This window comes from Coregonus lavaretus (genome assembly GCF_964263955.1).
Source record: "Coregonus lavaretus genome assembly, contig: HAP1_SCAFFOLD_910, whole genome shotgun sequence".
NCBI lineage: Eukaryota > Metazoa > Chordata > Actinopteri > Salmoniformes > Salmonidae > Coregonus > Coregonus lavaretus.
This window is the reverse complement of record NW_028158115.1, coordinates 126,545-142,105: the sequence shown is the minus strand read 5'-3', so window position 1 is coordinate 142,105 and position 15,561 is coordinate 126,545. Positions and strand designations below refer to the sequence as shown.

The 15,561-nt window shown below is 42.2% G+C and overlaps 1 protein-coding gene across 1 annotated transcript; it reads right to left on the bottom strand.

The window, feature by feature from the left end:
* Positions 1-3,134: 3,134 nt before the first annotated feature.
* Positions 3,135-12,128, bottom strand: LOC311124407 (uncharacterized protein). The gene is made up of 2 exons (XM_084198564.1): positions 11,874-12,128; positions 3,135-5,865 (listed from the first exon to the last, which is right to left on the bottom strand). Exon 2 carries the CDS (start codon positions 5,564-5,566, stop codon positions 3,914-3,916), a length of 1,653 nt encoding a protein of 550 aa, XP_084054690.1. The 5' UTR covers positions 5,567-5,865; positions 11,874-12,128; the 3' UTR covers positions 3,135-3,913.
* Between the last annotated feature and the right edge of the window lie 3,433 nt (positions 12,129-15,561).

Here is a 15,561-nt window from a genome sequence, read left to right as displayed (position 1 = left end):
TAGTCACTGATATTCTCATCATGTAAGAATACTGTGAAATATTACCACCACATCAAAGTGACTTGTAGATAGCACTTGGGAACGTTTGATTGATATTATTGTACGTAATTTATTGATAACTTACTCATAATTGCTAATAGATAGACTAATTATAATGTTGATCACGTAACCATACTGTGAAATATCATCTTGTTCCTGACATTCCAGTGAAACTGAGCGCGTGTGCTATTTCTTACAGTGACAGTATGTAACTGAGGTGCCAACCTACTCAAATTCCTCTAGAGGCGTTTTCTTCTTCCAAGCTGTTATATCATTTGTTGCCGTGGTGGGGTGCATTCTGGGACGGATCCCAGTCGGTCACATAAAAGCCATTACTGTTTCAGAGCTAGTGTAACTTGACGATCGTTTACAAAAAATCTAATCATGATGTAACGGGGTAAAATAAATAAATATATATATATAAATAAATATATATATGTGGTGTATATACTGTACAGTATATGGGGGGTGTGTGTATAAGTATGTATAGATATATATGACTTTACTAGACATTCGTTTTTATCAAGAGACATACCTTGTACAGCATAGCTTCTATGGTGTTACATAACCTGACCTGAGACCAATGAGTCTACAGTAATAACTCATGATTATGGGGCTCAGTGGACATTCTCATTCTGTAGATGTATTTCTTTATAAAGAGACACACCTTTATATAATAGCTGATGCAGTGTTGTATAAACTGAGACAAATTAGTTTATTCTCTCATGAGATGGATTATGTGGATATTTCCATAACAGATAGCCTAAGCCTACTGTAGTATATATTATGTAACCTTGTAAGATGTATGAATTAACTGCATTAGCTTTCCTGCAGTCAAATGACCTAGTGGCCTCATGGGTGGAATGTTATTCATTTTTTTGCATAATTTCATAATTCGTAAACAATTAATTTTTTTAAGCAGCCGAAAATCCTATGTCAAACGGTTTTGTTATATTTCAGGCTTCTGTGATGTATATAAAGTGTAATATTGAGATGCAAACTCAAAATGTAATACATTTCAACTCTAAATCTGACATGGTTTAGATATCTTCTTTTTAAGCCCATAACCATGTGTGTGAGTTGTATACTTTCTTTTCAAGAAAAGAAACACTCTGTGTGACCCTGATTTAGCCCACTGCAGTAAAGGGTTCAATTAATCTATTTAGAGACAAGCTTTATACTATTGCCAAATTAGTTTATTATCCCATGATGATTGGGGTATGTGATATTTACATAACAGGAAGCCTGGGCCTAGTGTACTATATTATAACTGTGTTAGGCATATTAGTTTATCAAGAGACAGATGATGCACTGTAGCTACACTATTATATAAACTGAACCCAAAAGTTTTCTGCAAAATGTTGAGGAGCAAAAGCCTCTCACCCATTATGTGATTACTGACTAGAGTGTGAGAGTGTGTAGTAGCTTAGTGTGTGTTTATGTGTTGTACTCAGGACTCTGCCGCCCGGCGGCTTGTTTGTGTCCGTTGGTGGAGTTTAGAGTTTATGACAGTAAGTAGGTCACCACGGTTACGTCATGGATGTTAGATTCCGGTGCCCTAACACGGCCGTTGGGACACAGTGTGCTTGTGTGTGTGTCACGCTGATGCTCCTCACATTACTATTAATCCTCTTTGCCAGGAAAGATGGGAGAGAGGGAGGGAGGGAAGAAGGAGAGGAGATGGGGAACACTAGAATACTGAAGCTATTTGTATGTGTGTAGATTTTAACGGCCTCGTTTTAAAAGTTTAGTTCAGTACAGTACTGGACGGAGGAGAAGAGGGGAGGAACACTAAAATACTGAAGATATTTATGTTGTATCTGTGCAGATTTCTAGCTGTGTTTATAGGAGTACAGGACAGAGTCGAAATGATCAGTGTGTTCTGTGCTAAGATGTGTCCTGTAATAAATCATATTTTGGGGAGTTTTCTACTTGTATATGTTTTATGTCATATAATATATGTCTACTTTTAAACTGCATAAGTAATCTGCAAACTTGATTGATATCAATTTTTTCCCTCAATTTCACTGGTGTTCCATTTACGACCATTTTATCGTGTGTTTGTGTGAATGATGTTTCACAATTAGACCAGAAAGAGTGCAACAAAAGTTTAAAAATCACATTAAACACTATTTTTTATTTATAATGTATTTTTCAACACCCTTTTATTTTTCAATCTTTTCAATCTTTCAACAATCAAAATGAGTTGTTGTCATTATAACCATTGCATTATCCATTTCTGGACAATCAATTTCCTTAACCATCCGGCAAACCACAAACGTTGAACAATATCACAGAGTACAAATGTCAAGGGATAGGGACATGGGTGAAATACATACATTACAGTATCACAATCAGGAAGATACCAGGGGACGGAAAAACACACAGTAACCCCCCAAATAACTGAATAAAATAGAAAAGAATCACAATTATAATAATAACATAATAAAATAATAATAATAACAGTATCCAAGAGAGATAGAGAACTTTACATTTATACAGAACGGCCAGTAGGCAGGCACGTGGATGTGAGACGTTTAACTGGTACAGCCTGTTTGATCCACAGCTGATAAAGCAACTCAATGTAAAGGCCAAGATTGGGGATTGGTTGTATAGGCCTATGAAAAGTAGAAGCACCTTTGAGTGAGAAGAGAGCAGTTTCCCCATTGCTTCTCAAGTGCACTTACTACTTGATTCCTATGATCAGTAAGTCTAATTAATTGAGAATTTGTTGAGCTCTGGATTGCACTGTGCTTTTGTATTCATGGTTTTACCATTCAAAAAGTGTAGTGTGTAGTCTTGTGATATGCTCGTAACTGGCCTTGACAAGGGCTTTCTGTATGTGTGTAAGAGGTCAGTAAAAGGTAAATTGACATTAGGTTGCTCCAGGCATTTTCTAGTGACATGGAATCTAAAATAAAGAGTTTCTTAAAGCGGTGGTTCATACAGACATCTTTAAAGAAAATAACTTGAGGCATTTCAATGACATTGAGAACGGACTGTACAAAAACTTTCTCACAAGGACAAACTGATTGCTTTTCCTTTCCACTTCCATTTCTCCTTGTTATTTTTTGTTGTTTTTCTTTTTTTTCTTTGTAAAATATATTTAAATATATGTACATGTTATATATCACAGTTATGTACAATCCAAGTGCTTGAAAAATGATTGGGTGTCCTATTCTGCATAAAGCAGGGATAGGGGTTTAGGGAGTAACGGAAACTGGTACAGCTGTTTTGTTGGTGGGGAGGAAGAATGGAACTCATTGTCGGGGGGGTGGACGTGTTTCTTTGGTCATGGGAATGTTCCCAGAATGCCTTACCACCCACAAAGAAATGGGCCACTTGAGAGTTCAAACCAGAGCCTGAAAACAGCCTTCCATTCCAACGTTCATTCTAACCTTCCATTGTGATGTAATGTTTGTATTTTCCCGAAGGAAACAGAATCACAGAAATGTGAGTTCCATCCATTCCATTCCCCTCATTCTTTTCACTCCACCACCTTTGCTGAACCAATAAGTGATATATTATTATCATTGTTCATGGATTGGATTGATGATGGAGTGAGGGAAGGAGAAGGGTCCATGTAAAAACATGGTGACACAGTGAACCAAGTCTGATGAATCTGTCTGTGGTGATTGTGAACATCAGTTTGTTTGTCCTTGTTATTATTATCATCGAAGTGGACTGTCTGTTGGCATAGTGGTGACCAGGAGAGAGACACCTGATGATGAGGCAGAACTGAGGTTGGTTGTTGGTCACAGTATCTCAAAGAGTCTTTGGTGCTCTCTTATTCACACCTCTTATTCTTCCTCCCTGCGCTGGATCCCTTTTTGCGTTCCTTCCACACCTCCTCTCTTTCTCTTGCTTCCCTCTGCTAGCAGAACTCTGACTCGTTCTCTGCCTCTTTGCTTTCCCCGTTGCTATGGCTGCCATGTTGGTGGTTGCTAGGCAGGGCCAGGTAGGGATGCTGGGGATGAGAGGGTGAGGGGGATGTGGAGGAGGCGGGGCTACTGTTTGGAGCCTCCCCCTGATTGGACAGTGCTCTGTATTTCAGGCGGAGCTTGTGGGGCAGGTAGGTGGCCTGATCGTCTCCGCTCTGACTCTGTGGCGCCGACGTCTGTGATGTCGCCCTCTGGTTGTAGCTTCCGACCTCGGAAGACGAAGATGACGGTGACTCCTCATCGCTGGTGGAACCACCTTCTTTGTCTGAGCTCCTTTGGTCACCATCACTGGATGAAGTGTCTTTCCCAGGGTGGGACTCTGTGTAGTAGCCCTCTCCGGCCCTGGGGCCGCCCTCGTACGTGAGCACTGGGGGCTCCTCCTCATCCAGGGTACTGACATAGGCGCTGTTGTGGTGGCGCTGGTTGGAGGAGTGGCTTGACTTGTTGCCTTCTTCGCTACTGTGGTGAAGGAGCTCTGGGGCGAATCCTTCCTTGTGCCCGCCATCTTGGTTCTGATAAGAGCTGTACTGGCTTCTCTGTGTCTCCTGATGTCTTTGCTGCTCCTCGCGGGCTCGGTACCTTTGGACCTCCTCTGTGATGGTCTCTGTGTTGTCGGACTGCCTGCTTTGTTGGGCCTGGGACTGTTGTTGTTCCATGTCCTCTGCTTGCCTCTGGTTCTGGCTCTCCATATAGGAGGAGCTAGGGGAGCGGTACATCTGGATCACGCTCCTCTGGGCTGGGGCCGCCGCCTGCTGGGGTGCTGGGCTGGCAGACTCCTGGTGGTAGTTGTTCTGGTGGTTGTGGTGGAAGTCCATGGCACAGTCGGCCTCTTGGGACATGTGTTGGTGGCCACCGTTGAAAGAGATCCCAGTGGGGAGACCAGCATCCATGTCAGTGTCGTTGGACTCCATCTTGATCTCATAACCCATGGGCTCAGGGCTGGAGGAGTCGTCAGACATGCACCCGTCGGAGAGGGATCCTCTTGGGGAGTATTTTGGGAGTGGGGTGTGGCGTTCGCCTCTGGTGGACTGTTCTGCTTCGGACGAGTCGGAGTTCAGCAGAGTGTTACCACAGGCACTGGAGTACCCGCTACTTGAGAAGTAGGGGTTACCAGCACTGGACTGCCCGTTTCCACTGTTGGAGAGCTGCTGGCTCTTCTCCATGTAGGAGGCAGTGCTGATGAGGCCGAAGCGAAGCTTCAGCTGCAGGAGTTCCGTCTTCAGACGGCTGTTCTCATCGTTGAGCGCCATCACACGGTTCTCCAGCACCATGTCGTTCATCCTCCTCTTCTCTCTGGAACGCTTGGCCGCCTCGTTGTTCTTGCGCCGCTTCTCCCAGTAGGAAGCGTCCTTCTTTTCGTCTGAGATGAACTCCCGCTTGCGACGGCTGGACATGCTGTTCTTTGAGCCGCCTTTGGTCTGGCGGCGCGGGACGTCATCGTCACCGGGTCTGGGAGACAGTGGCGGGAGGCTCTCGCTGTAGTTAGAGTATGTGTCTATGTCCAGGTCGTTGTTGTTGGGCGATGCGAAGTGAAGATTCAGGCTTTCCATTGTTGAGTCCTTTTGACCAGATTGGTGATCTGGCATTAAGGGCAAAGGGGGGTAAGGGAGAGGACGAAAGTTCGTTGGAGAGAGAACTTATTTGTATTTTCTTTCTCTTTAAGTCGCAGGATCTGCGAAAAACTCGGGGTGAGGTATTTGTGCTTCTCTAAGGCTGAACCTCATTGGTTAAATTACGTGACAAAGTTTGTGAAATTTGAGGTTCAACTGCTCGAAGTAGGTTCTTCTGTAATCCTTGAAGTCTCTAGGATGTAGAAGTGAATTAGGTCAGTTCGTCTACTGGAAGACTTTTCCTTTGAGGCTGAGATCGCTCACGAGGAAACGCACTATAGAAAGAGAGATAATATGAGAGAGAAGATTCATTAGTTACCATAAATACTGTGCCTTCCCACTGTGACATACATTAGGCATTCAATGTATTTCAATGTTACCGTACAATGGTGATGATCTAGACAAAACATACAGTCCTAGAAACTCATGATGCGATTAGTTCAGGGTATTCTTGAGTTCACATGACTTCATAACTGCAAATCTGACACTACTATGACATAATCATTACATTATGTAAGAAATGTTTAATCTTGGATTTGCATCTGAACATTCCTTTTGATCACCTTTCACAATCCCTCATACTCAAAACTACTTTACTTTGCTAGACGTAACCCTTATCGGAGTTCCGTGGAGGAGATGGTGGGGTATTGACGTGGGCCAGCCCGGATGTATACAGAGAGGGAGGGTGAGTAGGGCAGCGGCACGACTGGTACCCTTTCCACTCCACTCACAGGAATATCGGTCAACTCTGCTCGGAGGGTGCTAGGCAGGCGGCGCGGGTAAGGGAAGTTCTGAGCTGCAGTGTCTAAAGCTCTCTCTGTATAGTGTTGTATAACAGCGCTGCACCAGACAGTCACATAACAGGGCCAGTCTGACCTAGTGCCAGGGCTGCAGTTACTGAGTGACGGGCATTCAGGGAGGGAGAAAGGGAAGGCGGGGAAGGGAGGCCAAACCGTCTATGTATCGACTTCTAATAATGTCCCTCTATAACCTTTATCAGTTGCCAGGTGTGCTATTTGTAAATGTGGCTGTAAGGTCACATTGGTCTCTTATGGCAATATTATCTACAATAATCTATCAAAGACTTCTAAACATGTAGGTGAATGATACACCTCTGCAAATCACTAACTTGTGACTTATTGCTTAGTCTGTCTGTGTGTCATAACAGTGGGTACTGAAGCTGACATATAGACAGACGTGACTTGTTATTCAACTGGCTGTGACTCCCCAACGGCCACACCAGAGGAGAGAGCCAAGGTCTCTGTTACTTTATAAAATGCCAGCTAGAGAGCCTGCCAGGTATTACACAACCACGGTTGGTTAGTATGTATCGAGTGCACTCTGTGCCCCTACCCACGGGAAACATTGCTCAACATCCCCTTTTCTCACAAGTCACCAACATCGCTCGGTGGTGTTGCTGCATACGCAGTTCAGTTGACTCATCTAGATGTTACATAACGTAAATGCGCTAATTCTAGATCTGTTGCACTGATGATTCAGAGACATTAATAATGCATCACTTCACATGGAACGGTGTGTCCTATCTAGATTGTATATTTCTACACCAGAAAAACAGATCTGTGCGGATTCAACCTAATGATCTATCTAGGTCATTACTGTGTTACAATTACTCCTTGTTTCTTTTTTTTTGAAGCAACTCCCTAAGCCAACATGACTGCATCAGTCAAAACATTGACAGAGTCCGTTGTGACAGAGTCCGTTGCCATTTGTGATTCTGATAACAGATCAAACAGAACGCTGAGGTAATCATGATGGCCTGTTCTGATTGGTTGCTGTCTTATTGATTCCAATTTTGGTCAGACAGGAAAACCTGTAGATCAGTAACAGAAGCTTTTGGTCAGATATTGTTTTCTTATCTCTTTTTCTATAGATTCAATATTGTTTCTAATGTTAGGTATTTCATCCGTTCATTTCTGGTCTTTGCTACCACTACTATCAGGCTGCCACCACTATATCTAACAATAGCTCAAGTAAGACTAAATAAGGTCTGGTTTTACTTTTGGGATCTGATCTAAAGCTGGCTCTACTCCGTCTGACACTGACACACTAACTGAACTCAGTACAAGTAGAGTACTTTCTAGCCACTTCATCTGGCTATAGAGCTTGTCTGGGTTACACTACCTGACCTAGTCTCAACCTCATCATAACAACCTGACCTAGTATCAACCTCATCATAACAACCTAGACCTAGTTTCAACCTCGTTATAACAACTTGACCTAGCATCAACCTCATCATAACAATCTAGAGTATGACCTTTGTATTACATAATAATACTAGTTTACAGTATATCTTTCTCACAGTGGCAGCTCGCTTCCTCCTTTCCTCATTTGCATAATATTCTTAGTGGTTACACCTTCCTGGACACTTTTCTCAGTCTTTTTTTTCAGTGGGAGACAGTCAGATACGAATTCCCTCCTCTTTTGCTCTGCTGTCTTTCTTCCCCCCAAAGAATCACCACAGCCACCAGTTGAGCCATCTTTCTGTCTGTCTCAGTTTTGGTTTTCGCCCAGACATAATACTAGAGGATGTAGTATGTTTTAGAGACAAAGTAGCGAGAGATAACAGAAAATTAGAACGTCACAATGTTTCCACGCATCGATCAAAAGAAGGGCGAGAGGGAGGGAGGAAGAGGGAGGGGGAGAGAGAAAGAGGGCGCACTGCATGTCCCACTGACCTAGAAACGGAGCGCTGCGCATCTTCATCTACCGCAACTACCTCGTACCCATGCACATTGATATGGTACTGGTACTCCCTGTATATAGCTTCATTCTTGTGTATTTTATTCCTCACGTTATTATTTTGATTTTTCTTATTTCTTTAACTATGCATGGTTGGGAAAGGGCTCATCAGTAAGCATTTCATGGTAAAGTTCTATCCGGCGCATGTGACAAATAAATGTGATTTGATTTAAACAGAGCTTGCTCTCTGTCTTTGACTGCGTGCCATAAAATAGGTAAATAGAGAGGGGGAGGGATTATAGTGCGCTCTAAAAATAGAGTGATAGAGAATGGGTATTGGGGAGGAAGGCTGGAGGGGAGGGCTTAGAGGATTTCAATTGGTGGACACGACATGAGAGGAATTTTACAGACACTGCGGTACGATGTAATTATTTATTTATTTTAAACTTGAATAGCCTACGTCAGCAGCGCAAAATCGGATTATAAAACCCCTGGTGATACGCAACATTAATTCCTGGATACTCTCTTTGACACCGGGAGGGGTCTCTAGACTCTAGGCTATCTCTATGCAGATGATAAACAGCATGCATTAGAGACAATTTGTTTTTTAATATGATTTTTTAAAAGAAAAATAAGCATTGACGTCAGAGATGGCACACACCCATGTTCCATGCCAAAATCCGACATATCATATTTCATAGAGCTGTGAGCGACCGGGCTGATGTGCTCGTGTTCTGAATGTCATTGTGACAAGCTTACAAAGCAGAGCTTGTTTAATGCTAAATATTAGCCACACCTACAGGTCACCCACTGAGGTTGAATTCTCTCTGTAATATTGCAGTAAATACTGTATGCTATAGCCAAATTATCATCCCAAAGGGATAATACAAAGAAAAAAGCATTGAAGATTTTCAAAAGCCAGAATCTCCCTTGCTTCCCACACAATTATCAAGCCCTAGGAATGACTCACTCACAGCCAGGATTTCACCACCAGCGAGTTTAGCTGGGGGGAGATGTTAAAGACGGATGGGAAATGTTAGCACAGCCAAAGCAGTTCTCAGGCGTTTCACCATCACCTTTGATCCCCCAAAGGCAAGACTGAGTAATGCAAAGCATCCCTTTTTCCCTCCATCTCCCAGACATGATGAGCCACCCACATAAATGGACGCGTGCTGGAGAGGCCGGTCAGGGCGCCTCCATTTTAGGTCTTCTAAGAAAAGGCAACTAGAATCTAGGAAGACATTCTAGGTCAACTCTGAGTTCTATATAAGCATGTCCTCCTCTCTGTCACATGGGCTTGGGGACGAGGCTACCTCCTTCTTTTCTGTCTGCTTCTAGGGAAATGCACCTTATTAATGTTCAATGTTACTTATTAATGTTCTTATCAATGTCCATTTATGATGTACTTAACATAATTTGAATAGGCCAATAAGTTCCAATTGACCAACAAAGTTGGCACCAAACCTCACTAATCACTCTATAACTCCTACCCATAAAGATCTGTAATAATGTAACATGGACTTCTGCTCTCCATTCACTTGCAATAAAATGAGGGTGTTGTTTGCTAGGTGTAAATCCAGGCACCCTTCAAGGTTAAAGCCTAGATTAAAGTACCCTAAAAGTGACTTCACTATCGGGCAGCCAAAGTGTTCAGCTACTTCGGATTCCACAGAGGCTAACTCTAGGAGCGGCAGGAGTCAACTAAGTACTACGTTCTAGTGTTATATGGCCAGCGCATACCAGGCAGGTACACACTTAATTAGAAGTCGGTCAAAGAGGCAGTATGGCAAAGTTAAAGAAAAGCCCTCCTGATTAAGTGTTAGGAGGGCGTTACAGTGAACCGAGTTGTAGACCAAAATGTAGCTCTGAGTCTTTCCACACATCCTGCTTTCCCCCAGTCTGAGTTAGACTAGTTTGACCAATATTGAAATGACTGGGAAAGAAAGGCTGTTTTGTAAACAGACCAACTGGCAGCATCCTAAAAATCTCACAGTGACTGCTGCTCTGCCGGCTGAGGGGTTTCCCTCTATTGCATCATGTCCCGGAGTTGGCCAACTCAACACACACAAGTCCTGTTTTTGATTTATTCTTTTAATTACGCAATAGAGCTAGTCCCAATATGATCCCATGGGAACAAAAACTTTATACAGACTGGAGGAAAATACCTGAATTAAACCACCTGATATAATTGGTGTAATTACACCTAAATACGACTTGAGTGTTTTAGTACAGGTTTTGCAAGAAATATATAAATATAGTTGTATTGATTTAGAAATGACTGTAACATCATTTGCTTAGGCTCTGGGAAATCATGTATCGGCTAGTGGTAAACGTTAAACATATGGCCAGTGGAAACCTCAGGGCATAAGTCTTGATTGGCAACACCTGGTTTTACTTTCCACCAGCCCTCATGAAAGACTCCCTGATTGTATTCATTCTCCTCCTCTCATTCTCCTGTGTAGCTTACTAGTGCATAGCTATTATGTCATATGCCATTCCACCCCTCAGCCAGCCAAAGACTGCTTCGCACTGCTTATAGATGTGTAATAACATGATTATAACTATCCTTTATGCCAAAATTCCATGAGATATCTAGTTTTGACCAGATATTTATCACATAGAATGACTAATGACATAGAAAGGGTGCAAATGCAAGACTTATAGCTAGTAATAACTCTTGTTCCAAGTTCCAGAGAAAAGCTACACGTGACGGCCGAACGTCCTCGCCAGGCACATGGAATGCCTGAGGTTCTGACTTACAACACGACAAAAGGAGGTCACCGATAGGAACGAAATCAATAATGACAAACTTGCCTGCACCAGCAGACAATTTATTGCACTTGAATAAAGAAAATGTTATATTCGTTTTCAGTACACTTTGCCTATAATTAACCTACTTGTCTATTATTAGAACTAGCAAAGCTATTAATGACAACCATAAATAAAATATAGGTCACACACCTACTATTTAGATTTAGCAGCATGTTAATAAACCAAATATTTAAATAAACGATTAAACAAATATTTTTAAGTAAAGAAAGAAAAAACATGTTTTAAACTACAATTATTCTTCAAACTCCAGACAATGCTCTTCACAGCAAGAGGCCACCCCCCAAAACGGGTTCATATTCCAATCTATTGCAGTGGACCTACTATCCATCCATTGACCAAATACCATGAGGGAAAAAACGCCCGACCTGACATTGAGCGCATTGAGCAATGTGCATCGGCTTCTCTTTACGACAGCACCCACCACTTTACAATACAGTGCATTGAATTAAACTGATAATTTGCTAAGCTTGAGGAATATACACTATGAATAAATAATTGTGAAAGGGAATTGGTTTAAAATAAACCACAAATACTCCAAATAAGTCAAAGTCACACATACAGTGGCTGTCTACGGGTAGGGGCGAGTCGCCCGCATGTGAACAATACCCATACCTAAAAGCATCATGAGAATCTGAATCCGCAACAGTGTAGGAATTTTAACCACATCACATTCTAAATAATTCATTATCCAGCATTCAAACCAATTGAACATTTACACAGAAGTACACACATAAATGGTGCTCCAACGTACCTTTTACGAACAAGTGACGTGTCTCCAGGAAAAAATGCACAATGCCGGACACAAAGCAATCGCCTTCCGCAGTTGAAGTTGGTTCGTATCCTCTATTCCTTTCAATAGAAATGATCAAATAGCTAGTTGTTTCAGTTGTTTGAGAGAGAAAAAAAACCTTACGGTGCAGCTCTAGCTCCTTTTACTTGCTCTGAGGTTAGTCAGTCTGGTTGTAGCGTACTAGTAGCCGTGTCTCCCCCTTTTGCTTTGAGTCCCGACTGTTATGTTGGGCGCTTGCTCCAGTTTCTCTCCCTCTCCCCTCTAGAATGTGTGTTAGTGGGTCAGTGGTTGCGTAACAGCTCATAGGCTGCCTCGTCACGTCTTTTTTGTTGGCGCGCGCGCTCCCTGTTTCCCCCACCGTACTGATCCTTATTGCTTCGACCTGATGCAACACGATTTGGCAGGACCGGGCCACCGGGACAGTAGTATCTGAATAGAATAGCGCCAGACAGAATCAGAATGAGATTTCGGTCAAAGATTTGGTTAGGTTGCCCAAAGGGCAAGGTGAAGGCAAGCTTTTTTAGCCTACCTGTGCGTGTGTGCGCGTGTGTGTGTATGTGTGTGTATACACGTTGTAATATACTTGTAAGCAGTGGCGGCTGGTGAAAAATATTCTCGGTGGGGCTGTGCCATACTTTTTTTTTCCTGTAACCATCGCGATATATTTTAACACAAACTGCAGGACAGCAGTGCTCAGTGAAACATTCAGTAATTATTTAATGCCAATATTAAAAAGTTGAGGCATTCTTACACAAAAACATATTACACAAACCCAAGCCTTTCATTTGCATTTAAAGTGAACTTTTCACCATTGGTAGTAAACAGGCAACGCAACAGGCATGCTGTCAGAACAGAGTGGAAAGTGGACAATAACATGAAATTATTATAAAGTTTATAGGAAATCTTACACTGTATAAAAGGATGTATAATATAGAAATGGATATCAAGTGGATGAACTCAAACCTTTGACTGGAAGAATAGCATACAGTATTTTATGATCATACTAAATGTGACTAATTGTTAATGTGCTCCAGAACTGCAACAATTAATTGATACAAAACAACATATATACAGTAATATTAGCAAATACACTATTAAGACTTTCTAGAGTACCATATATAACTGGATTTTTTATGCTAAGGTCAACTATATACAAAGAAACATGCGGCCAGAGCTGCTCTGTGTGTGTGTGTCTGTCATCTTATTTGTACAGGAATTTTATATATATATATAGACAGACAGACAGACAGACAGACAGATAGTGTGTATATACACACAAACTATGTCTAGTAACTGCTTTTAACCTGTGATGTACATAATTAACTGATGTTATTACGTTTTAAAGCCTTTTTCTATTACATTTGTGAGAGGGATGCAACATCATTTTGTTCTGCTGTGCACTTAGCAATAAAGTTAATCTTCAATAACAACTAGGCCTCTTCTAGAAATTGACCTGGTGGACACCTGAATAATTATTACAAACTGTGTAGTACTTTCCTGCATTATTATCAACGTCTGATTGTGTCTTCTCTTTCCTTTTAAAATACTAAAACAAATATAATTGTGACGGCTCTATGATAATCACTCACTTTGATGACCAGACACATTTAGGCTTTTAAACTGTTGTAAGTGAACTATTCATCTTTCTAACAACATCTTTATCAGCCAATAGTAAATATAGTTATTTACCTGATTGTTAGCATGCTGTCTGTGAACCTCTGGACAAGTGCTTTAATGAAGACAGGGTCGATGTTCCTCTTCTGCAGCTGGCTGAAAAGCATGTCCACATTTGGCATGATCTTGTGGAACAGTGCCAGGAAAAAACAGAAAGCCTCGTCTTCGAGCATCCTCACAAAGCCCCCCGCCTCTCTGACAGTCGGGGCATCAAAGTTCCCAGAGTCTCTGATGGTCTGGAAACACGTTAGTGGGTGGAAACGTCAGTCGTCTCGTCAGCTTGAATGGCGATAAAATCAGCACTCTTTACTTCCTCCAGGATGTAATCCTTAAGCACTGACAGCATACATTCCAACAGCTCGTTCTGTATCGTCTTTGACGTGCCCTTAAAAACGGTAGCTGTCTTCAGGTGCTCCTCCAGCACACTGTCGAGGGAGGCAACAAAATCCACTAAGCCCCGGAAAATGCCGGGGTTGTCCGAGGAGTCAGTCTCCTCGTGCCCACGCAAGGCCAACTCAAAAGCCCCACAGAACTTCACACAATCGATAATTTTGGATAGAATGTGCCTGTTTTTATCCACCTCCTCATTGTGTTTCCTCACCGCAATCCTGTGGCCGTCATCCAGCTGCGTAGCAATGTTCACCCTTCCTAATACAGCTAGCTTTACAGAGTTGTCCATGTGTGCCCTGGTGTTCTCATGTTTCTTTACCTTCTCTGACAGGTGCTTCATATCCCTCACTCCGGTACCTGTCCATGCTGAATCTGACCCCGTCGTTTTAAAAAGCAAGCACGGAAAGCAAAATAAAGCATTAGCATCAGTGCACCCAGCTAGCCAAGCCTTCCTGGTGTACCAGCTACGGGAGAAGCCGCGCATATACTGCTTCCCTTTCTCGCTAGCCTGCTGTCTGATTGAGAGGTCAGGTTGATCTGGGCCCAGCTCTTTCACCCGAACTTTCTCTGACAAAGTTCTCCTCTCAAACGGATCTTGGAGGAGAGATTTCACCGAGTTAGGGTTGGGTCTTGGAGGAGTAACGTTTGCGCTCGCCATTGTCGTCTAGTAAAAATGGCGCCACTGGAGCCCGGTCCTTATTTTATCAGGGGCGAGCTTGGGGCGATAAAATAATCGCCCTCCTTGGATTCGAATTAAAATCGCTGATTAGCTACATTTTATGTCATACATTCATATCTTAAATTAGCAATTGGCTTAACTGCTACGTAGACCCGCCTCCTCGGGGCACTTTCTGTATCGCCCAGAGCTGACGAGGCGTTTGACAGGCAGAGGAAAGGTTGCGATTGCGAATATGATTTTCTATCATATCTTACACATATTACTGTGTGCATTCCATATTTCAAACACACAAATATTGACATACTGATGTTTTTATTATTATTATTATTATTTTTATTTATTTTTTATTTTATTTTTTTAAATAATTTTATTTAAGGGGGCGGCGCCCTAGCGCCCTCTATCGGCCAGCCGCCACTGCTTGTAAGTACCAGAAGTCCTCACAAGAATAGTAAACCAACAAAAATTCAGAGAAGTGAGGACATTGTGCTTGTCCTTACTTGCAAAAAGGGTATTTTAGGTTTAGGGTTTACAGTTAGAATTAGGTTTAGGGTTGGGGTTAGGTTTACATTTAGGGTTTGGGATTACGTTTAGAGTTAGTGGTTAGGGAAAATAGGATTTTGAATGGGAATCAATAGTTGGTCCCCAAAAAGTCCTCACAAAGTGTGTGTGTGTGCAAGATACAAGATACAAGATTCTATACAAGATATGCCATACCATATGTGATTGAAGTGTATCATTGCATTGTGTGTATGTTATTATAGGTGTGTGTGTGCGTAAAAGAGCCAGGATGGGGGCATAGAGAGAGAATTACAGCAAGGGTGAGGTCATCACACAATTTATTACACAACAACTAAAATTACATCACAGCTACAACCTGCTATTCAATTCAAGGGTGCACCCTATTCC

What these genes read in the sequence shown, in the direction of transcription:
- LOC311124407 (XM_084198564.1), bottom strand. Translation starts at nt 5,566, where the DNA reads ATGCCAGATCACCAATCTGGTCAAAAGGACTCAACAATGGAAAGCCTG.